Here is a 25982-nt window from a genome sequence, read left to right as displayed (position 1 = left end):
CCACCTCTGCCACCTCGGCCACCTCCTCGGCCACCTCTGCCACCTCCTCGGCCACCTCTGCCACCTCTGCCACCTCTGTCACCTCCTCGGCCACCTCTGCCACCTCCTCGGCCACCTCTGCCACCTCTGTCATATCCTCGGCCACCTAGGTCACCTCAACCACCTCGGCCACCTCGGCCACCTCCTCGGCCAACTAGGTCACCTCCTCAACCACCACGGCCACCTCTGCCACTTCCTCGGCCACCTGGCCACCTCTGCCACCTCCTCGGCCACCTCGGCCACCTCCTCGGCCACCTAGGTCACCTCAACCACCTCGGCCACCTCTGCCACTTCCTCGGCCACCTGGCCACCTCTGCCACCTCCTCGGCCACCTCGGCCACCTCCTCGGCCACCTAGGTCACCTCAACCACCTCGGCCACCTCTGCCACTTCCTCGGCCACCTGGCCACCTCTGCCACCTCCTCGGCCACCTCGGCCACCTCCTCGGCCACCTCCGCCACCTCCTCGGCCACCTATACCACCTCCTCGGCCACCTCTGCCACCTCGGCCACCTCCTCGGCCACCTATACCACCTCCTCGGCCACCTCTGCCACCTCGGCCACCTCCTCGGCCACCTCTGCCACCTCTGCCACCTCCTCGGCCACCTATACCACCTCCTCGGCCACCTCTGCCACCTCGGCCACCTCCTCGGCCACCTATACCACCTCCTCGGCCACCTCTGCCACCTCGGCCACCTCCTCGGCCACCTCTGCCACCTCTGTCACCTCCTCGGCCACCTCTGCCACCTCCTCGGCCACCTCTGCCACCTCGGCCACCTCCTCGGCCACCTCGGCCACCTCTGCCACCTCCTCGGCCACCTCGGCCACCTCGGCCACCTCTGCCACCTCGGCCACCTCCTCGGCCACCTCGGCCACCTCTGCCACCTCCTCGGCCACCTCTGCCACCTCGGCCACCTCCTCGGCCACCTATACCACCTCCTCGGCCACCTCTGCCACCTCGGCCACCTCCTCGGCCACCTCTGCCACCTCTGCCACCTCCTCGGCCACCTATACCACCTCCTCGGCCACCTCTGCCACCTCGGCCACCTCCTCGGCCACCTATACCACCTCCTCGGCCACCTCTGCCACCTCGGCCACCTCCTCGGCCACCTCTGCCACCTCTGCCACCTCCTCGGCCACCTATACCACCTCCTCGGCCACCTCTGCCACCTCGGCCACCTCCTCGGCCACCTATACCACCTACTCGGCCACCTCTGCCACCTCGGCCACCTCCTCGGCCACCTCTGCCACCTCCTCGGCCACCTCTGCCACCTCCTCGGCCACCTATACCACCTCCTCGGCCACCTCTGCCACCTCGGCCACCTCCTCGGCCACCTATACCACCTCCTCGGCCACCTCTGCCACCTCGGCCACCTCCTCGGCCACCTCTGCCACCTCTGCCACCTCCTCGGCCACCTATACCACCTCCTCGGCCACCTCTGCCACCTCGGCCACCTCCTCGGCCACCTCTGCCACCTCGGCCACCTCCTCGGCCACCTCTGCCACCTCTGCCACCTCTGTCACCTCCTCGGCCACCTCTGCCACCTCCTCGGCCACCTATACCACCTCCTCGGCCACCTCTGCCACCTCGGCCACCTCCTCGGCCACCTCTGCCACCTCGGCCACCTCCTCGGCCACCTCTGCCACCTCGGCCACCTCCTCGGCCACCTCTGCCACCTCTGCCACCTCTGTCACCTCCTCGGCCACCTCTGCCACCTCCTCGGCCACCTCTGCCACCTCGGCCACCTCCTCGGCCACCTCGGCCACCTCTGCCACCTCCTCGGCCACCTATACCACCTCCTCGGCCACCTCTGCCACCTCGGCCACCTCCTCGGCCAACTCTGCCACCTCGGCCACCTCCTCGGCCACCTCTGCCACCTCGGCCACCTCCTCGGCCACCTCTGCCACCTCTGCCACCTCTGTCACCTCCTCGGCCACCTCTGCCACCTCCTCGGCCACCTCTGCCACCTCTGTCATATCCTCGGCCACCTCGGCCACCTCAGCCTCCTCGGCCACCTCAAATAATGTTAATGAGAAGAATATTAAACAGCCAACCTGGAGCATCAGACCGATAAAGGGATGGTTTCTTAAAATTATTTGGCTTCTATAATTTTGTATTTCTTGGCCATACTTTCAACTTAATTCTTTATACAACTACGTTTGTTACATAATTGTTTCATCAATTAAATAATAGTGTTTTAGTTTTAAGAACGTTAAAGGTTGATTCATATTTCAATCCAAGCAAAAACTTTAATCATGTTGTCAAGTTTTGAATTAACCGTTTGTGTGTAGTACTTGTCGCTAACTTATTCAGTTTTAGGATATCATTCATAATCCGTAAAAAAAATCTAAAAACATGAGTTTTTCCACTGATTTTGAAAACAGTACAATATAATCGAAATGCATATTTATTGATGATATCCTAAATTCCTTCCAGAAAATTTAATCCTTCATTGTATGATATACTTGCGTGAGATACAAACAATTTGCACTTCAATGACGCGTCTGCGAATAGCTACAGTTGAGCCATTTGCGCTCTTCTAAAAAAACACAGTTTTAAGAACTTGATCCGAAATGTAAAGTACTATTCGGCCCTCAGCGGATTCTGAATTGCTTTTTTCCGTGAATAGACACGTCCATCCCCCCCCCCCCCCCCCCCCCTCCAATTCGGATATCACGAGTAGTTTTTGAAATCGCGTTTTTTGACGTGACAACGTCTAATAAATCGATGAACGCCGGCTGCACGCACGAAAAAGTGTTCCATTACGCACAGTGTCTTGTTACGCTGTGTCCCGTTACGCTCATTGTACGCTTGCGCCGCATCTATCTCTCTTCCACTCGATTGGAACAACCATCGATTTGACTTTTCCGAGGCACATTAAACTTGAAACACTCCCATTCGGTTCCCACTTTTCCTATCATCGTCCTATCCTGAACAGAATAACACAGATTGGAAGAAGTTAAAAAGCAAACATGTATAAAAGTTATAGTTAAAATAATCTCTTCGTTAAAGTAATAAACATATTTGAATTAATGAGTGCAAATAAAAATAAATTTATCAATTAAATTGTAGATTTCATTTCACTCCTTCTTTGTATCCATACGAAATAGTGATAATTCAATAAAAGAATGATTCAATTTTATTCATAAAAGTATGCAATCATTTCATCAAAGTTTTGTTATGACGTCACGTTAAACTATCGTCCGTAAACCGACTTTACAGACAACCAATTTTTTTTTATTTTTTTTTACCTGAAGCTCTCTCTCGAGTGAGCAGCCTGACCCGATGGTGCATGTGGTAAGTAAGAGTGCTGGGGAGGGGGGGGGGGGTGGCGGTTGCGGAGTCCACCGTGGAGGTCGGTGAACCCGAGAGAGGGCTATGTATAGCGCGACTCGCGTGCGCCGGACCACCCGCCTCGCCGCTGGAAGGGCGGCTTTAGGCCCTCACCTTTACCCGTGTAGGGCCAGCGTCTCTCGGCTGACCTAGTTCCCTTTCTCCCCCCCCCCCCCCCCTACTCGCCCTGTGCTAGGGCTCGGCAGACACGCGCGATCAATCGCCAGACACCGGGCGACCAGGGTGAGGGCTCTCGGCCCGACTGTTGTGCGGCGGGCGAGTGAATAAAACACGAACCTGAGTGGGGGTCAGACGTCGGTGTGCCACTGACTGCTGCGGTGCGCGGGGTTCGATCCCAGACTGGACGGATAGCGCTCTTCCATGTTACATTCGTCTGAAGTGCTCTCAACAGATATTATCTAAAAAAAATTGCATATCAGCGGTAAAAAAAAAAATTCACTGTTACGATCAACTTGCATGACCTTTTACAGTTCGAAAATAACATGTAGATATTAATTCATTCGTTTTATTTCCTCGTATGGCGAAGTTAAGGCGTGGATACCTCCTTGTCTTACACTTAACCACAGAAATAAAAATACAAATATATTACTGTACAAATCAGAATTAACCTAAAATAAAACAATGCAGAAAAAAAATTATAATTAATTTTTTTTTTGTTATGTGCTCCTAAATGGTAGTATCATTTCTTTCAGATGAAAAAGTACACAATACAAGTATGAAATTAAAAAAAAAAATATATATAAATATGAACGTTAACTCTAATTACAAAAAAAAACTTATGTAACCTACACAACTTTACTTCAAAAACCTCTTCGCTTCAGCTGTTTACCTTTCACACATTTCAGGCCCTTCTTAAGTGATGGAAATACAATTACATTGGTTTATAACTTAAAGTTTGTTACCTAACCGTGTTGTTTCCTTGAAAATCGCATAGCTACCTGAGAGTAATCCGAAAAAAAACCACTTTTTATACTAATTCAGATATGCTGAATAATAATTTATTATAAACAATTACAGCTCATCGTCGCTACAAAAACCTGTGTGCAAACTCCAACATAGCGTGGTTTTTACAAGTTTGACATATATGTTAAACAAAGCGTATTCTTGATTCCGTTGTTTTTTTCTTGCTTGTTTAGGAGAGTTTTAAGTAAAATCATTTTTATCCGCCATTATAAAGGTTGCATAAGTTCCTTACTGATCATTCTCAGGAATGAAACGTTTTTAGTTCTTACGTACTTTTGCGTAAATAATATCCTCCAACGGTTTTAGGAGATATTCTAGGAAATTACGATAAGAAACTTCACTTCTAACGCGTGGGAATTTCAAGCTACAATTATTTTGTTGTTATTTATACTATGTTTGGCAACATATTTCAGCTTGGTATATTATTGGCTAAAAATGTAATTGTATGACATACATAGTGTGTGTTTCTTATGTACTTTAACGATGGCATCGTGGACATATCGTTTATGAAATCATGTTGCATCTGTTGTTTTTTTAGCCGGTGTAACACAGTTCCCCTCCCTCGCCGAATACTCGCCTCCTTGTTTTCTCGGGTCGGGTGTTTTATTTATCGCAGGTTGGCATCCCTGTCATGGCTAAGTGACTTCACGGCGTTACGTATTCTCTTCGCGAACTTCTGACACGCTTTCTCGTGAATAAAAAATCAAGCAGCGGTAGACACAACAAAACTTTACTTTCACCTTCTTCCTGTTTGTATGCTTTCGGCTTGCCTGAATTCTACTGTGAAGATTGTACTTCAAGAAAAGAAAGTGCTTGCAGAACCATCCGTGTGTCTTCCGCGTAAATTCTGTATCAAAGATTAAACATGGATGAAGGGTTGCCACCATATTTTCTGGCCTCGTCAGCGTATGCGTTTATTGATTCCAGAATTTGTAATTTTTTGCGGAACACTATTGTTATAAACTGTCGGTAAAAAGCTAACTTTATTTAGCCTGGGGAAGTCTGAGCTTACAACGGTGTATGAAAGAAAAGAAACTATAATTTTTTAGTTATTTATATAAAATTTATTAACCTAACAATAGTAGATAAGAATAAATAAATTTCTGAAACTTTTGGTGAATCTGTTCTAGCGTTGAACTAGCTCTGAGTTAAGATTGTTACGTGCGTTAAATAACTGTGTTTAATATTCCACCCTTTTTTTTGATTAGGGATTAGTTTTATCTTTTTGCAGTTTATTCGATAATACTGTAGGTTGATGTTTGCAATTTTTTTTTTTTTGCCAGCGCAAGGTAATGAATTGCCGCAGTGCAGCAAACAGTAGGAAACAGACGTAAAAAAATATGTTTTAACTTTGCACTGAAAGTCCCCATTTTGCAGTAGAGACTATACTGTGCAGCTGTTAAAAAGTTGTATGTTTTTGCTGTCAGGTTATCTTGCTGAGTTATTGTATGTCGTCATTACAGTAAGTTTTTTTATATATTAGTGTATGTATCTATTTTATTACTTCACAAGCAGTCTAGCAACAACAGAAAAAATGTTGTGGAGCTTGTTTTTTTTACGCTGTAGCTATCTTATGTTAATCTTACCCAGTCGCAAACATACCTACAGCGTTTAGTGCCTGTGTTTAAAACTAGGTAAACGTGTTAATACTCGGTTTCTTTTTCTCTTTGTTTAATAAAGTTCTCTGGATTTTAGTTTGCTGGAAGTAAAGCACCTCAGGAATATTATGACAATAAAATTAGTAAAACATTTAGTAAAACTTCCACATTTGTTTGATTTCATTTTATAGATTGGTATTCGCAAAGATACTGCTTGGCTCTAACAACTGACCATACTTAGTGTATACAGTAACAACTATTTTTATTGTGTCTTAAGGAAACATTTTGCTTTAAAAGCATTTTTTTCAAGCTAAACAATCATTTTCAAAGACAAAGCTCCTTAAGTAAGGGATATTTGTAGTTATTGCAACTTTTAATTCTATACACTCACGTTGCGCAAGACAGGAATTTTTGCTTGATTGTAACATAGATATTGCGTAGCAGTTATGAACGTGCGTGTTTACTTTCAGTAAGTTTAAGTTAACATTAAAGCGTCTTGAAAATACGTTGTTAGGTGTTGGGTGATGTTTACGTAGCATTTAGCCTATTAATTACTTTTTTTCGTCGTCTGCACTCGAATAAACTTCAGTGATGCGCATCAGACGTGAATGCCATGTGGTATATTTTCACGTAAGATGATTTTGTGCTAATGACACTACTGGGAGAAGGCGCGCGCGCGCTGACGTACTCACTGAACTTAACTTAATCGGTTCGAAAATCATGTTACTGACATGTCTTGCTACTGCAGGGATCGGACCCACGGCATGTTGGGAGCAGCGCGCCTGTTCAGGCAACTCCGCCCACCCGGCTCCAGAGCGGCGTCTTTCTTAAAGCACACCCTTAAGAGGGATTAGACCTCGCCATCTTGCCATTTCTAATATTGTTATGCTGCTTGGAAATTAAGCTCCCGTGCTAATTTTAGATGGTTTGACATGGCGTAGGACTTAGCTTTGGCTGCTCGTTGAAGCTAACACTTATGTACCGGTCGCGCACATGAAATAGTAAGTTACATCCTTGCAGCGCTTACAGACCACAGCCTGTTAATAAAAATGTGGTTTGCAACAGCGTACAGAATATCCGGTGGGATATGATTCATGCATTGACATGCCAAAAATTGGAATAAATAGTTCAAAATTAGATTTATAGCAAAAAGATGGAAAAAAGCCAAGATGGCAGGGCTTAAGGGGCCCGCCTCGTCAGGGGTGTATGTGTGTTAGTGAGGCGGGATGATAAGCGCGACGCTCGCTGGTGCTTCTAGCGCGGTATAGCCTCTAAGCGCAAGTCTCTGAACTGGCGCGCATTCGTCTCGTCGTCACAGGATAACTGTGAAATTTGAGCGGTGACCGTAACATTATATGGCGGAGAAATGAAGATAAAGGTGTTATGCAAGCCCCTTAAGTGCTTTCGAGAATCTGTACTGATTGTTTTATGCCTAAAAATTACTCTGAAAACACGCGTTTTAGGCATTTTAACGTTTCTAAAAATACAGTTTAAAAACTTAATCCGAAATTAAAAGTACTTTTCGGTCCTCAGCGAACTCTTAAATGCTATTCGTAAATAGGCCCCACTCGGATATCTTAAGTAGTTTTGAAATCGCGTTGTTTTTCCTGAAGCTCTGCACACCGTATGTGTGCCCAGGTAGGCGGGCCCCTTAATTCCCCTTAACCATCAGATTTTACGTCCGTAAGCACGCACCCTAGAACATCTTGAATAAACTTGCTCTCTTCCACTGAGTATACGAATGAATAAAGAAGACGTTTTAAGTAAAGTCATAGACATTTTATTTTAATAAAACAGAATCTTTCGAATTATGTTTTTTTTTAAATATTATACTTAATTGACTAAGTCTACTTAACGCTGACTATATAATTTTAGAAAAATAAAAAGATCTATAACTGAGTTTCATTGATATCTTAACTAACCTAACATTTTAGCCAGCCAGCGTTGGGTAGACATAGGTGTACACGGGTAATCGCCAGATTCAAATTCATTTTAGTGATTATTCGGGCTTTGCCGCACAACCTTGGATAATGCTAAGTTAACGAGGTAAACCTGGGTTGACTTTCCGTGACATTCATATTCCTTTGACCGCGTGTCACGTGACCGGGCTCGGTGCTTGGCGAGGAATATACGACCGTAACTCGGCCCGTCTTACTGCCTCGCGCGCAGACTCGACCTTGAACCGCTGCCCCCACCCCCTCCCCCCCCCCCGACACCCCAGGGGGGGGGGGGGGGTCCACGTGAGTTACAGGCGCAAGTTGGTCACGTCGTAAAAACTTAAACTAACCTCGATGTATTGTGCCTTCGCTGGCCGTTTATTTATTTTCAGCTGTGCAGCTGTAAAAATGACATTTTCCGTTAATAGAAAAGGAAACTTATACTGTTCCCTGCCTGTGATTTTGTGATAAATGATACATAGCTCGTAAGTGGCGCCAGTTGTAACGTGTAGTAGTTTACAGCAATGCAAACGAGATTTGTATTGAAACTTTAAACAGAGGCAGTACCTACGCTATAGAGCATCCCACTCTTAGATTGCAGTGTGGAAGCAAATGGGCGCATTCTCTCTCTCTCTAACACACGCCGATTGCCGTTAGCGCTGTCCTTGTTTCTTCGTGCGTTGTTGCCAAATATCAAACGAAATTAAAATTTTAATTTTTGGACCAAGCTTTTTTTATATTGTATAGCATCGAAATACGCATCAGGCAATGCTTATTTTGAATACTTAACAATATTTTAAGTGTCCGAAAAAATTAAAAAAACATAACTTATTCACTGCGAACTGTTTTGAAGTATTCCGAGATGTTTCACATAAAATAAAAATGACCTAAATGTGTATTTCATTCAGATTTTTTTTATTAATAAATTAATGCCTGAGGACGCCACCGAACAAGTGTTAAGACAAAAACTGTACAGGTTTCACTTAAATAATTTTTTTTAATATATTGAAATGCATTTTCTCACAAACTGACACATAAAAAAGTTGACCAGCGGAAAACTTTTTTTCTATTAAAGATAGATGGGGGACGAAAGCGTAAAAAATGTTCACAATGAATTGAATTAGTTTTTAAAAGCAGCTTCATCTCAATTGCTTCTATAGTTTCCATGGAAATAGCTGTTAAAGACGTGTCTTATCAGTACAAGAGCGCGCTGCAATAGAGGTTTCTCTCACATGCTGCCGTCGTAAGAGGAAACAGGGTCGTGTGTTTAGATAAGTGGGGTTCTGTCCTGCAAGCAATTTCAAATACATGGCTTCCTTAGTCAACCATGTATTTCCTTAGACACGCATTTCTGAAAACCAGCCTGCCAGTTAGTATCGCGTCTCGCGACGAAGCAACGTGTTGTGTCCGGTGACTCGTTACAGTTATAATTTTGACAAATTATATATTAACATACGTGATATTATTTTCTACATTTATTTTTATTACGTACATATAAAATATGTAAGATAGAACACCGAAAAGAAATTATTTCGGTAGGCTACGCGGGAGGGAGCGCAAGATTGTGTTGAATGTATTTGAGTATTTTTCAAAAAATATGAGTGTGTGCAATGCAATTAAGGAAGCTTACCATTCTTCTGGTCAGTTCTGTGCTACTCTTATGGAAGGGGTATCGACATTGGTCAGCGGTAGCGATAGTGATTAAATGGTATGTGATGTTATTAATTTCTTAATCAAGTTAACGTTACATTTATCGTATAAATTCCTATGAATGAAATGTGTGTGTGAACAGATTCTTGTTGTAAGTTAAAGTTAAAAAAAAATCCTTATCGGCACAGCCTAAAGGCGCAGGAAGATTTTGATGATTATATTTATTTACATTAGAAGAAAAAGGGATTTTTATATCCTTAAACCCATATTTTTTCTTCCCCTTGCAGTAATGGTTGCTACAAAAATATTTTAATCGAATCTTGAACATAATGTAAAATGTATGAAATAAATACGAAAGAATTTAATAGCGATCATGGTACAAAATTTTGAATTATTTTTCTATCCTTCTCAACACCAAGCATCTTATCAAACATTGTTTTAGACAAAGTTTTGGAAAATAATTATGATATTTATAAAGAATTTAAACAGATTTGATAAGGTGTCTACTAAGGCAGTTACGTTTTTTTTTTGTCCGGTGAAAATATTTTTCGAACCCATGCAGTTATGGCTGGTCGTATACAAAATTTATTTAGAAAACATTTTTTGGCATTAGGTACTCCGAGTTATCATACGTTAACACGGATGCGATATTATTCATATTATGGGAGTTGTTGCGATTTTTCTGTTTTTCAAAAAATCTTCTCCATTTCGACCCAATTGTTCTGATTTTTCCCATAACTTACTCGACCGAGAATTTCCATTACCGTATTTTATTTATCATTTTGGACATGACTTGTCCAAAAATACGGCACTTATCGGGCCCATGAAAATATTATATATATATATATATGCGATTTTTAGAACATAAAATAAAACTATAAGAAATTTTCGTCTACAATAGGTAGTTTTTATTTTAAATTTACATAAAAGTGGCATTATTACAAATTTATATGTGTAATAGTATAAAATATTATAAATTACGATATGATTTCTTAAAATGCTTCTTGTTCGATCCTAATTACAAAGACATATATCTCCTGAAATTCGTAATGTGTTAGAGATTTGGCAACAGCGCGCGCCATAAGCCGTGTACTGCAATCTAAGAGTGGGACGGGCTATACTACATGTTCCTATCGTTATTGTGGATCACGCCGTAATGCTTGGTAAGTGGAATTTTACAGTCACTTCCCTAAGTAACTCTGATTTCCTTATAACGGATGAAAATAACTAACGATAACATCTACATGTTGCTCCATCCACCCGTGTGAAGCCTGTTACCGGTTCTGGTAAGTAAAACGTTCTTTCTTCGACGTGACGGCAGCGATGCTCGGCATGTTACGTTCCTGCCGTCGTCGGCTGTTAGACGAGTCCTAACGTCCGACTTGACGGCCGTGCGTGGACAGGTTACCGCGCGAGGGGTCTTAACGCCCCAAAGTGGTGCTTGGCCTAATGGACGACAAGTGTTACTTCCCCGGAGAACACATTCCGAAAACTGGTTCCCCCGCGCCTATGGGACTTCCCTTCCCTTCCGTGTCGATATGCGGGCCGATTGGTGCTAAGCCGCTGGAGGGCAGATAAGAGCCGCGAGGTTGACTTGTCTCTCATTTCGTGTACGAGTTTTTACGAGTTGCTCAACTCTGTCGCCGCGCGCCTCGTCGAGTTCACGTCGGCGGGACGAGCTTCGTGTTTCTGTGCGAGACGTCTCCGGGAAACGGAACTACGGATGTGAAAGATACATTGGCCAATCCAATATTTACTCACGTGACACAGCTATCATTTGGCAGCTGCGTATCCCGCAAGACTTTTCAACTACATCAAATATCTGAGTAGGGACAATGATGGGAAACTGGTAAGAAATACGTGAGACAAGCGATTGCAGCGAACCTGGCGACGTGGAGTGTACCAACGTTTTTAAGCGCGTAAAAACAGTTACAGTAGTGGCATCTAGCGGCGTGGGGTGTAAAGTAGCTAGAAAGCAGTGTATCGCGCTTCACCATTGCTATTTGGCCAGAGTTTCCCTTATTGTATTACGATATTTGGCTATTGTGGTTAATATTTTGTTTGAAAGCCCATTCTCGCCAACAAAAAGAGGGTTTTTGAGTGAAACTTGTTTTTTTTTGTACAGTTGGTAGGGTGATATTAGAGTCACAGGGTAACGGAAGTGAGTAGATATCTGGGTTAACGTGTGTAAAGTATGTAACGGATATAACGAATATTTCTCGATGACGCAGGGTTAAAAAAAAGTTTTGAATTGAAACATCTTAACAAGATGGCAGCAGCAGCAGCAGTTCACAACCGGCTACAGATTGCAGTAGCAGCAGCGAATGGTTTTGTTTGTTTATTTTTCAATACTTTTGTAAACGTTTACATATTTCCCCATATTTTTGCGTACCTTTACATACTTTCGCAACTCGTGATTCGCAACTCAAAACTCTCAACTGTTAGGATGGATCCGGTGTTAACATTATAATTGTGACAGTTTGTTATAGACATTTCCAATAGGGTTATGTAGCATAAACCCTTTAATTCAATTTCAGATTCCATTGAAGACGCTAGTAAATAAAGGTCTATTTCCAAGCACGATTACGTGTGTTTCAAGTATTACAGTACCCTGAAAAATTTTTCCGTCCCTCTTTATCTGTGAAGTTTCACTTCTAACGAGCGTGGGGGTCACGCACCCATATTTTTTTTTTATTAATTTGTATATGTATTTCATAACAGTCTATTTTTGTGAGTGAATTTTAAAATGTTCGAGATTTAACGACGTCTCTCCAAGTCAAGTCGAACGCGCACTTACGTTTTAGCGTCGTTATCATTAAAAAATATTTTGAGCGAAATGAAATCACCGTGATTGAGCTGTGGTCTGATCCTTACTTTACTCTCGGGTTCTTGCGAGGAAAGAAAAATTGCTGGTTTTTTTTCCCCTGTGGCTGCTTTTCTTGTTGGTTTGTCATCCATCATTCCTCCTCCTCTTCCTCTTTTCCTGTTCCTCTTCGCCGAGGGGGTTAAGGTCGTTCAAGGAGAGGGAAGAGAATTTCTAGTCCGCGGTTTCATTTATTGCCCCGCACGTAACCTTTGAATGTTTGATGCTAGGTAGCGGACCTGGCAGCTTTACTGCCTTACTCATTTTCCTCCGCGACTCAGAAACGTTTCTGCCTCTTACCGATAAGTTTAAATTACATTTTTCCTGTGCATACATAGCATTTCATGTATATTTTATATAGATACACAGGGCGGAGCTCACGTTAAACTAACTTAAAGGAGATCCCTCTTGAACAAGTAGGGGTAAACGTTAAATGAAATTTTGTCATAGCGCCATTAGTAAAAAAAGATATGCCTTTATAAATCTAATCTAAGGCGCGGTTACATGGGCCTCTGGACTACTTCAGGTAAACATGTTCAACTGTTTCGTGCGGTTTCACACTATCTGAACAGTTTCGTTTGAGGCAATTTCTCATTCAACCTAAACATATTGGCAAATTAGTCCAGAACGACATATTATATTCTACATAATTCTCTGAAGGGCTGTTGAGTGTTGAGAGAATAAACCGTCTTTTGCGAGAAACCCAAGATAGATAATGTGTCTGGAACAAGTTCGTGTAATATCTTACGGACTGGAACAAAAAAAAAAGTAAATATATATATTTTTTTTTTAATTGATGCTGATATTGATTCTCTAACAGAGGTACACTTGCTCAAAAAATATTTCAAAACATTCCAAAGCAGGCAGTTGGTTTTGGGGTTGAACGCATTTTATACCAACTGCCGTGTAAGCGTACGCTTTGGCGTTTGTAAACATTTTCACTTAAACCTGTTCACTTTAAGTATGAAGTACTACGGTGTTCCGTGTAACCGCGCCATTATGTGCGGTGGGTCCATGCCTGGCCGTTAGGCAACGTTTGAAACGTGGTTATGTGAATGATTCTTGCAGTGTCATTCCCTAAGCGTCGCAGCTGTTTTGTTCTAGAGCACATCCGTGCTGACGTCGTTGTGTCGTCTCTATTATCTGTGTTTTCCAAGGTTGTTGTTTTACTGTATTTACTGTTGTTGTTGCAACTGTCTCGTGTTTCATCACTGTGATCGTCTTTGCTGTAATTCTCTGTAATAATTCCTTGCGCGGAATTATCTGTGTCGTCTAGGCATCTAAAATTTGACATACGCTGATATTGGCTTGTTATCCGTGTGTATGCCTATACATCTTTGCTGTCTACTCTTGTGGTTTTTCTATGTTTACCAGCGTAAGCCAGAAATGGTATGCCCATGAATTTTTTTTTAAATCAGAAGTTAAGTTCGTAAAATCTGGCATGCTTCGGTAACTGTTGCATAATGCATCAATTCGTGATGCAACGGAAGGTTTGTGTGCAAACAAAAGAGTAATTGAATCTTTAATATATTATTTGCATTAAATTATATAAAATACATTGCATGATTTTGTAGGGCCACCGATCTTGTTTTGACACTAGTACTATTAAACCAGAAAAAGTATTGCGATAGCATGTTTGAATGTACAACACATATTATTCTTATATCATTTACATTCAACGGCTTTAAAAAAAATATTTATATTTATATTTTTACGATGCCTCACTATAAATTATCGTTTGAAATGTTTCTTTATATTGGTTTGTATTTTATTTAATGAGAATATTTTTCGACTTATAGATGACGTGGTCACTTGTTCGCACGAATGCACCAAAGACAGGTAGCAGCCTGCGAACGCCGAGCGAAGGTTGCGAATCCGCCGCCAGCACACGGGGTCTGCTTTCCGACTGTTTGGTGTGCGGGTTCGCGCCTGATCCGTCTCGGGCGCTTTCCTTTCGCCTCGTCACGTCCACTCCCCTCGTCACCCATCCGTCCCTTTGCTGGAGTTCTCCGTCGCGGTCACGTCTTCGATTCTCGCGTCCGCCGTCGCCCTGCGAGGTCGTGTTCCATCTGGACCCAGCTGCAGCTGCAGATGTCGACATTTCCCCGCACTTTTGAGTATAAGAAGCCCTAACCACGTGCTGGGTGAACTATGATCTCGGAACACTAATTTTTTTTTGGAACAGAAATATTCATGTGAACTTACAGGTTTTTCTACATTTACATGAAAACCACTCTGTATCGCTACAAAATAGTGTTCAGTAACACTGGTTTCGGATTCTTACCTACCTGGGCATTTATGCTTTGTGTTGTCCCAGTACCTCCGATAGTTAGTTATTTGTAAACTGTTCCATGAATAGCTTACCAGTATTAACTGTGCGCCAAAAAAAAAAAAAAATGATACAACAAAATAATGTCACAGTGTGGAATATTCGAATATCCTTTCCGTGGCTTAAAAAAATTTATGCTTGAATAAAAAATTGATTAAAATATTAAATCATGCGCCAATTTTCGTAAGAAACACTCAGCATTATCTCCAAAAACGTATTTCATGTGCAAAATAATTATATCAAAGTGTTGTACAAAGTTACAACATATTTCTTGTAGTATTACAAAATATTTCTTGGCAACTGGTTTCCTAAGGACTCTTTTGTGAAAGTACAGAAATTTTTTTTCTGTGTAGCATCATCATCATCATCATCATCATCATCATAAACTAAATGAATTAAAAAATATAGAAAATCTCTTTAAAGTTTTAACTTTAACTTTCCTCTTGCTTCCATTGTAAACGTATAAAAGCATGCTGAACGGCTAAATAAATTAATGAGTAATGTTGATCATGCTATGATGAAATATCTTAAATAAAATAAACAAGTTTAAGATACAAAAATCTTACAGTCGAGGTGAAAATTTGTTACGTATTCCGGTGATCGAAAGATTTTTTGTTAATACGTGACTTTATTTTTCTTTGTAAATCTCATTAATTTTGAATGATTTCTACTTACAAACGCGTCTCACTGAAGCGTCAACAGGATCTGCTTTACGAGTGACCGTAATTTCTCTAAGTCTACAGTCCACAAGGAGAAGTTGTTAGGCCGCTGTTATCAGCGCAGTGGTAAACATGATAACGTAAGGAAAGTTTCAAGTCATTGTAAAACTTGTTACGCATCTGCTTCCGGCGAAACATACATTTTTTTTAAGACATTCCGTAGGACGAGAACTTCGTGTTTGAAAAAGGTTCGTGTTACTTGTAAGAAGGTAACATATCGTCTAATGCTAGTTTATGAGTACAGCCTACCATGAATAAGAATTAGTAATGCCACTATTATTTCTTGTAATTTTCTCTCTCTTCGTCTCCTTTTTTTTCTTTTTGTAATTTCGGTATAATTTACGCGGGAGATGCATGAAAAAGAATGTAAGTTGATCCAAGTTTAAATATCCACATAAATATAACGACTTATTTTTTCTATGTTGAGAATATGAAGGTGAAAATGTGAAAATCTCTTCCCACTAGTTAAATATGAGTTTTACGTTAGAGCTAGCAAATGAAACAGCCTACATTTACATATAATTATTGGAATGATAATGCAGTATGATATTGACAGAATGGGGTTGTACATTGTACGGGTAATCTGTTCGTAACGGTTACCGTGAGAGAAAATGTAGCGTGCAAGTTCATTAAACACGACAAGTAAATCTTAACCACGCTAGAGTCTTGGGCTGATGGAAACATTTAAATTACAAGGGAATTTTTCCCCTGACTCAGCTCACACATTCGCTCGTCCAGGTCTCGCGTGAGTTTATGTTTTCATGCTTGAATCACGTTGTTTTCTAATCCCTTGTGTTGCAGGCTGTCAATCATTAGGGAAATCACGGGGAGGAAAAAAAAATGAAATTTTTGGGGAAATTTGTTTCCTGGGAAAAATCAAGGAATAGTCAGGGAAATATACCTATGTTAGGTCAAAGAATTTAAAAGAAATGGTTGGACAAAGGCTAATCCTAAAATCAGTCATTCGTTCATTCATTAACTGTGTCATAACATTTTTTTTTGGGGGGGGGGGGGGTTAATTCAGTTTCTTTGTGCGTGATGCTAGGTTTTCGCTACTGTGTAAACAGATTTGTCACGATATTAAATCTTTCTGAAAGAAAGTAAACCATATCACATAAACATAAAACATATCACCTAAAAAATTACAGTTTTATATTCCATTTCATTCTCGTTATCCATACTGCACGAACACGTTAAAAATGCAACTTTACCAGATAATTATGAAAAAGTATGCTATATATAGGCCCTATTCATCTTGTAAAAGTTCAACCATTCAAAAAGTCGTTACGTTTAACCGCGTTAAACATAAATAAAAAAAATGGCATACCTGAGAGTAATCCTCCTCAGCGACACGGCATGTGTCCCTTGAATCAGACCAGCGAAGTATTCTCACATAACGATCGAGGAACTAACTCCATAACTCTGAAAATGCTTTGTTGTTCGCAGGGAAATCTTTGCACTGTTAGAAATTTTCAATAAATTCACGAATTTTTCCAATCACGAAAAGCGCCCGCAAATTTTCAGTTCCAATCAACTGGTTTTCTGTAGAGAGAATGTCGAATTCCGATTTGCGAGTTGTGTCTTTTCGTTGCAAAAAAAAAGGGGGGGGGGGACAGGAGCTTGAACTGACGAAGAGTATTTTTTTTGTACTGTTACCTAAAGTTCATTTTAAGGCCTTGTTCATGCTCCAGGATGAGTTCTGCAAGTTTTGTGTTCAGTATCATCAAATTTACGAAAGGATGCCTGGATAATTTGTGGCCACCTCGTGGATAAAGGGATGAACAATGTTAGCAGTGTCTATTGCGCCGGGGTCGCAGAATCGTGGCTCTCCGACAGAAGCCGTCGCTCCGCAGAGCACGCGGCCGTCCGTCGCTTCCTACACTGTTAAAAAAATCGGTTGTCTGCAAAGTCGGTTTACGGACGATAGTTTAACGTGGCAACGGCATAACAAAACATTGATGAAATAATTGCATACTTTTATGAATAAAATTGAATCATTTTTATTGAAATATCACTATTTTGTATGAATACAATAAAGAGTGAAATGAAATCTACAATTTAATTGATAAATTTACTTTTATTTGCACTCATTAATTCAAATATGTTTTTTACTTTAACGAAGAGATTATTTCAACTGTAACTTTTGTACATGTTTGCTATTTAACTACTTCCAATCTGTGTTATTCTGTTAAGGATAGGACGATGATAGGAAAAGTAGGAAACGAATGGGAGTGTTTCAAGTTTAATGTGCCTCGAAAAAGTCAAATCGATGGTTGTTCCAATCGAGTGGAAGAGAGATAGATGTGGCGCAAGCGTACAATGAGCGTAACGGGACACAGTGCAACGGGACAATGTGCGTAACGGAACACTTTTTCGTGCGTGCAGCCGGCGTTCATCGATTTATTAGACGTTGTCACGTCAAAATGTTCACCTTCAATTTACGAATAACGCTGGGTACAAATCATCTTAAATTTACGGACACCGAGTTCGCTTACTTTGAACATGGATCCAAAAGAGTGTGATTGGTATATTAATGAAATATTAAAAAAAAACTGGTAAGTCTATAGTAATAACAATCTTATTTTGTTCATGCGTGTGTTTACTTTTTTTTTTTGAACGGAACATACAACTCGGGAGTGGAAGTACGGGGTAGTTTTACAAGAAGATTCAATTACTTGAAATCACGAATAACGCTTCGTTTTATTCGAGTTGAGTTCTTCGTTGAAAAGGTTTTGGTGAATTTACTGTTAGTTTTTTTCCAACAGTGTAACTCGTCTGAAAGAACCACCCCGGCTACCTGCAGTGCCGTCTCCCGCCTTGTAATTACCAGCCTCCCGCGTGGCTGAGGGGGGAGGGGGTATCGTGGCCCCGCGGTCCAGAGACGGTGTCGAGCTCAGTTAGTCGCCCGCGAAGATCAGAGATGGCGCGTCGACAGGGTCGCTCGCTGCGCAGTCAAAAAATTGGTTGTCTGTAAAGTCGGTTTATGGACAATAGTTTAACGTGACAATGTCATAACAAAACATTGATGAAATGATTGCATACTTTTATGAATAAAATTGTATCGTTTTTATTTTAATAATAAAAGAATAAATACATGAAATTATACTAGTAATCAGATTTTTAAAATGCTAGAATAATTAACCTTTATTGCTGAAATTGTTGTTGTAATAAGCAATGAAAACCACATTTTTTCATTTCACTTTATAAACAGTCGACGAAACAGTTCACGTGTACATGACTTGTAATTAATTTTAAAAACTGGCGTTTAGCTATAAAGTTTAAATATAATTATGAACAAGTTTTCATATAAATAAACTGTAATCAAATATCTATCATCAATTATATGAATCACCATAATTTTTTAGTCGATTGTAACATAACCTATTATTACTGCACTCGCCGACAGCGTAACGGAACACAGCGTAACGGAACAATGTGCGTAACGGGACACTTTTTCGTGCGTGCAGTCGGCGTTCATCGATTTGTTAGACGTTGTCTCGTCAAAAGTGATTGAGATCGGACCCGCAGGACGCCATATTGGTTCCAAACAGTTTTTTTTACGCCGTAACAACTTTTTTATCGTTCAAGGGTGTACGCCCCCCGTTCTAGGCCATTATTGATGTGTGGACATCTTAGCGTTCGGTACACGGCGTTTGGCAGGAGCAGTTTCTTGAAAATGAAACGGATTTCGACGAATGGAAAAGTGGGACAACGATGGCGGACCCACGCAAACAACATAAATCCACATCTGTAAGAAAATTAGGGTTCTTATCGAACGTATTGGTGTGCCAAATGAAACTTTATGCTGGTGAATCTACCCTGGAATATAATTGGTAAACTAAAATAGTCATAGGAGAAAGTAATGAAAAGATTTAAAATACGTTAGAAAAATGTTTTTACACGTTCATAATACATACTCTCCGTACTAAGCTCAAACTGTCCCGATAGCTTAGTGGTAGAACGCGCGCTTGTTAGCCTGAAGGACGTGGTTCAGATCTCGGCACTGGTAATTTTTCTCTGCTTTTTTAAATAACATTTTATTTTAATGTTGTATCAGCGCAATGGTTAAAGTTTGTTCGTAGGAAGATTAACAGACTGGTTTCAGTCATTTAAGCAAAAACAAATTCACAAACTTATACTTAGTGTTACAACTTAATTAATTTGGATACTTAACGGTAAATATTTCACTGCAAAGTTATTTTATTGTTCATGGCGTTGAATACATATATACTAACAATTTGTTGTCTCTCTACATTATAAGGAATGCGAATGCTGCAAAATATATACAACAACAAAAAATTAAATATTTTCATGAGATAATTAGGCTTCCAAAGTTTCAAAGCTTTGCAACAAACTTCACATAAGACGGGAAGCTTTGCATCACAACCGAAGTTTCAAATAAAAACAAATTGTAAATAATATGGCGAAGTCAAATCGAATATTAAAAAAATGGGGTGTGGCTGTGTCATGAATACTGCCGTGTATTGTATGTGAATACGTGTACGTAACAGGTAATATTTTCTATACAAAATATAAAATACGCTATTTTATGTATGTTATAATTATGTTTGAACACTAAGAAGTCACGTATATGCCGACATATATTTTTGATAATAATTTTTTTTATAACAGCATATATATTCACTGTAACTATTTTACACTAATATTTTTTATATGTGCAATCGATAGATTTTTACGAGAGCTGACGATTGAAACTCAAACGAACGTCGTAGCTTCTCCGAGTCAAAAGTTATATTAAATGGAAATCTCGAAACGCAGCAAAATGACCTCAAAATGGCGGCGCTTCCCCCTCCACCGCGCGCGATGCATCACATTCCTCACTTAGCGTAACGTAACGTAACAGCGGTGTAATTAAATTTTGGATGGAGATGATAGATATGTAGCTGCAACACCAAACTTTACCCCCCGATTTTATCATTAGTTTTTTTTAATTTCCTCCCACTATGGAAGCAATTTTAAAGACGTATTCACGTCAAAAAGAGCTTCGATTGGTTCGCTTGGTGGAAGCTTCGCAGTCCGAAACCACGAAGAACTGTAACACGAACTGTAACTGTAATGCGAAGACAGGGTCTCGTCGCCTCGCTCCATAACTGTCGCGTGCTCCTGAAGCATTGCAGCTCCCTGCGGAGGTTTAGACCTGTGCCGGAAATGCACACAAAAGTAAGACATTGTTCTTAAATGTTTGTTAAATCTTACTACAAGTTTTTTTTTTTTGACGTGACAACGTCTAATAAATCGATGAACGCCGGCTGCACGCACGAAAATGGATGACTCATTGTCCCGTTACGTGCATGGTCCCGTTACGTTCATTGTCCCGTTACGTTAATTGTCCCGTTACGCTCATTGTACGCTTGCGCCGCATCTATCTCTCTTCCACTCGATTGGAACAACCATCGATTTGACTTTTTCGAGGCACATTAAACTTGAAACACTCCCATTCGTTTCCTACTTTTCCTATCATCGTCCTATCCTTAACAGAATAACACAGAGTGGATGAAGTTAAATAGCAAACATGTTTAAAAGTTACCTATAGTTAAAATAATCTCTTCGTTAAAGTAATAAACATATTTGAATTAATGAGTGCAAATAAAAGTAAATTTATCAATTAAATTGTAGATTTCATTTCACTCCTTCTTTGTATCCTTACGAAATAGTGATAATTCAATAAAAATGTTTTAATTTTATTCATAAAAGTATGCAATCATTTCATCAATGTTTTGTTATGACGTTGTCAAGTTAAACTTTACAGACAAACATTTTTTTTTTTATTTTCGTGATGAACGAACATTTATAAAGCAGTTGGCTATTTTGAATGTTATTGTCGGAGCCCGGAATATAGTTCACCCGTACGCCATTGGCGCAAATCCGAATCTGCGGACCAAGGGGACGTTACGTTGAAACATCCAGTGTGGCAAATATATTTTAAGGGAACTCGTGCTTCTTCATCGCATCCAATGAAATATCATTTCAGCGTAGGATTGATGTGTGTCATGATTACGTAGAATGCGCGTGATAAAAAAAAAACAGTGTTTGTGGGAAGAGTTTTGGCGGCCAGGCAAGGTGTTATTCTGCGCGATTCACGGGATGAAGGGGGGGGGGGGAGGTGTCTCGTTTGGACGCAAGCGGGCGTAAAACGCGCGCGCACCAGCTCGTGTGACGCCAGCGAGGGCATCGGTGAAGCGGTGGCGGCGGTGATCGATCACCAGCGCCCCGGTGAAGTGCCGGTGGTTGTAAGGGGGAGTAGGGGTGGAAGAAGTTCCTCTCCCGCTCACACGTGCCGCAGACATCAACCCCCATTTTGTTACGCCCTCTGATTAATTACCCTCCGACCGCCAGACTTGTGCCCAAGGGGTCGCGACCTCTCGTGCAAAGATTCCCCTCCTCCCCCTTCTCCCCTCCTTTCGCCGCTCTGCCAGTCGGTGATAACGGTATCGTAATTAAAATTCTTGATCTTTTCACATCCAATCACTAGAGACCTGAAAAATTCTCGGATTCATTTTGTGATAGGTAGTCTAGAATCCAAAAAAAAAAAGTTTGCCTTCTTACTGCATCAGTGATTGGGCCACAGTTTATCTGAATGATACTCGGCCAATGAAAAACCTTAAACAAAAGAAGTATCGAATCACTAGCGTCCCAGTTAGCAGGTGTCACGAGTCAGTAGCCAATGAGCAGATGTAATTTTCCGGAGTGCATAGAGGATCATGGAGTATATCCTACAAGTCATTGAAATCGCGAATTTTTCCGGTCTCTACCAATCACTATTAGACAGACAACCCATATGTGCTATATACCTATAACTTTAACACAGTAAATAAAACCTCGCCACTCTTAGCCATTTCCCTTCCCGGGGTTATAATGTATTCAAAATTGATTTGTTTCCTTGCTGGGATTCGGTTTGGACGCGTTCTGGAATACGGCCCGCAAGTTAGGTTACGGTGGCGTATCTAGGTGGCAGTGATTATTCGCTACTTTAATCCGAACGTCTTGGAATACCACCCTCAAGTGGAATAAATGAAGTAGCTGATAGTGATGTTCGAAAACACAGCATCCAACGAAAATGCGTTACGTCGCACTCGTGTGAGCTCTGCGGCGACCACCTCCTGGCAATGTTGCGCGCGCGCGCGCGCTTCACATGGGTGCGTTTTTGTGCGCGTCATCATAACTCCATATGTACTGCGACTACACACCATGTTGACAAAATATTTATCACTTCAAATAACGTCAGCCATCAGCTAATTCGTCGCGAATCACTTTGTGTGTGTGTTTTAGTAGAAATAACTTCAGAAGGCTTACATGTCGTATTGAGAACATGTCATGGAAATGTGGCTATATTTAAATAAATCATCCCCAATTAGTTTTTTTGTTTACGTCAGAGAATTTTTTTATTAATAATCTATTGAAATAGGCTACTAATAGTCACGTGCTTTTCCCCATATTTTTCTCTTTAGAAGTGAGATGATTCATTCTTGGGCAATGGTCAAAATTTTGCCAAAGAGGTATTCAGAATCCACAACACTTATTTCAATTTTGTTGTCCACAAAAAAAAAATTAACGCTGGTTTTGGATAACGGGCCAAACCATGCACACATCTTAAAGTCTTGAAAATATGCTGTAACGTGTTTCGTAAGAGCGATGTCACAAGTTAACGAACACACTCAAAATCACAAGGAACCGACTCCATATCTGTTTGACATATCGTAGTGATTAACGACAGAAAAATGTATCATACTACTTAATCGTCTCCTTTTTAAGGAATAGCGTGAATAAAACCAAAACAATTGGCATTCAAAGTAGGATGGGTTTGTGTGGAAAATAATGTGTTCCATTAATAATGTCAGTTGTTTGTGGTTATATATGTTCAAATGTCGGCATGTACGGCATCATGAGTGTTAATGAAGACAGCGCGGGCCGTATCTGTAATGTTGCTCCCCCTGCGTGCGACTATCTACCCGGGGTCAACCCCGTTGTTAGAGTTGACAGATAATAAATTTGAACTATATAAAAAAAAACACGCCTCGTATAAGTTAAAAAAGTCTCGCGCCGTGCGTATCATGTTTTCTTCTTGATCGTGCGTTCAAATTATCTGGCACGCCCATTCGTAAACTTTCGAACATGCTTGCGAAACGACTACCTCATTCCGTCTCACCCAGGAAAAAATTTAAAAAAAAAACTTTATCCGCGTTATTTGTAGTTATGTGCAGTTTTGTTAAAAAAAAATTTAAGTTGCAACATTTATTTGATTTGAAACACGCATAGCGACTATTGATAACCTTAATGAGATTATAAACACCAAAGACAATATTTGACGTATTTTAAAGGCATGAAGTAGTTTCACTGATATCAGGCCGGAGACATCTGAAGGTTCACGATCAGGGGGTAGCAGTGGCGCTCCTGTGAGAGTTCCCCCTCCCCCTTTTCCCGCAGGGTCATTTTCCCATAACTCTCCTAGGACTAAAAAAGAACTCTATAGATTGTGGCGGTACATCGCGGTATTTCTCTGTTGAGAAATCTGGCTAGCATATCTTCTGCAGCTGCAGGCCAGAATCTAGTTGTAGATACCTTTATAGTTCTTCATCCCCTCCCGAATAATCAGTAAAATTACCCCAGTCTGAATCTTCCTTTTGAAGTCTTAATTTTTTTTTTGTAAAAATGTGTTTTTTTTTTTTACTATTTTGTTAAGTTAAAGTACTATTAAAAATTAGGAAATTCCCTAGTTTCGATAGTTATTTTTTTTTAAGGCCACAGATATGCGTTAAAGTGGCTTTCTAAATGGCTATTAATCTTCCGCTCGCTGACGAGGCAGGAGTTGCGCGCGACCTTGACCGCGGCCCGTGCAGAGTGATGCGTGATGCGTGCGCTGCCCCCACTCCTGGGAGCCCCCCCCCCCCCCCATCTTCTTTCCAAGCTCCTCGCGTGCTGGAGTTTCGGATGGCTTATTTTGGAACTCGCCACGCGGGGCCTTTTTGTTTCGTCCCAGTGCTCCGCGATTCTTCATCTGCTATCAAACACCAACTCATTCGCTTCCAAAACGTTTATCCTTCGTTATTCAGAATATACTTTTCCCTCGTTATAAACTTTCCCTCATTGTAATTTTATTGATTTTATGCTTATAGTTTCATTCGTGTCTATGGAGATGGTAGTCTGTTCTGAAGTTGAGTTTATTCTGGTTGGCAATTGGTTAGCAAAACTAAACCGTAGCTGTTGAAAGACAAATCATGGAAGTTTGTTTAAAACCTTGAAAGGAATTCACTTAAAATAATAGTAAAAATGTAATCTTTCAGTGAGTTTATTTAAAAAAAAAATTATCAATAAATCAAGGAATGACTGTGATGCTTTAATATGTTGCTAAACTAACCCCTCCAACCTTTAATTTTAGTTCCAATCACGTATCAAGGGCGTATCCAGTGGTAAAGGGGGCGGGGACACTCCAACCCCTTCCGATGTAGTTAGACAGTGTGTAAATAATCCTCACAAACTAATGTTAAAGTTTTTTTAAGCAAATGAATTTCTTCATTTTGTATTGTTTATTATTATTGTAAGAGATTTAATTCCGAAAAATTCGCCCTTTCCTTTTCCCATTTTATTCCGTTTTAAGCTGGATGCCCCTATAAAAATTTGCGCGAAATGTTGTTTGGGATCATCTTGTATAAGCAACGGTTAAAAACTACAACGAGTGAGTTGAATTTCACTGGGAAACTGTTGAAACTGGTCCACTTTGAATTCTTATGGAGCAGTTTTAAAGGTTTTCCAGTGAAATTTCACTGATTCTCAGTAGTTTTTGAACAGGACACCAGGAAATTAAATATTAAATTATTTAACTGTTGTGAATTCCATCTAAATAGACATCAGTCGAAATCACATCCCACACCAACACAATAATTCCCTTAAAAAAATGTTTTAAATGTTTACCGCACAAACGATAAACAACTCATCGTGATTTGTCTTGATCAGTAACGCAACAAACAAGAAGGCGATAACCAGAAGTGTCGGAGCTGTTTTTTTTTTGAACGAGTAGGCCTTGTTACGGAACAGGCCAGTTCCCTGGAAAATTCCTGTTCCTCGGGAAGTTGCGTCGACTCGCTTCAACGCGTAGGACATGGTCTAAACTTATCCATTCATCTTGCATTTAATGCCAGCTTTGTACGTACGATTCCGAGAGATTCTTGAACGAGGTCGGGGATTAAGTTCGGTGCTTACGTGGCTCTTCTTTGCGTTGGAGCAGTGCTTTATGAACAAGCCAGGAAGTGAAAGTTCCTCACCCACCTTTCCGCAAAACACAATTCCACTTACCGTTTAAAATCATCCTTGAGCTGTTTTGCTTTTATAACTCAGGATGTCAGTTCGAAAAGTGAAGTCCAACGAAAATGTGATAGATTCTGAAACGTTTTTAAAATACAAACATGGCTTAGTATATTCGGGTTGCGCATATGTATATATTTGACCGTGTGACAGGGTCTCCAAGCGAACATCACGTGTTACTTCGCAAGTGTAATTTCGGGAAATGAGTACC

At 40.9% G+C, this 25982-nt stretch overlaps 3 protein-coding genes across 3 annotated transcripts in view; 2 read left to right on the top strand and 1 right to left on the bottom strand.

Moving 5' to 3' along the window:
• LOC134532771 (coiled-coil domain-containing protein 174) overlaps window positions 1-25982 on the top strand; it is a 159745-nt gene that overhangs the window by 107427 nt on the left and 26336 nt on the right. The window lies entirely within an intron of this gene.
• Window positions 1-25982, bottom strand: part of LOC134533515 (uncharacterized) — a 112787-nt gene that overhangs the window by 84447 nt on the left and 2358 nt on the right. The window lies entirely within an intron of this gene.
• On the top strand, window positions 427-24321 carry LOC134533349 (basic proline-rich protein-like; the record flags this gene model as incomplete). Its single annotated transcript, XM_063370870.1, has 3 exons — window positions 427-1871; window positions 21621-21702; window positions 24310-24321. Coding segments are annotated over 3 exons (1539 nt in total), but the record flags the coding sequence as incomplete, so codon positions are not given.

Source organism: Bacillus rossius, chromosome 6 (assembly GCF_032445375.1).
Source record: "Bacillus rossius redtenbacheri isolate Brsri chromosome 6, Brsri_v3, whole genome shotgun sequence".
Lineage (NCBI taxonomy): Eukaryota > Metazoa > Arthropoda > Insecta > Phasmatodea > Bacillidae > Bacillus > Bacillus rossius.
The sequence above is the reverse complement of the archived record's forward strand: the minus strand, read 5'-3'. Positions and strand labels throughout refer to the sequence as shown.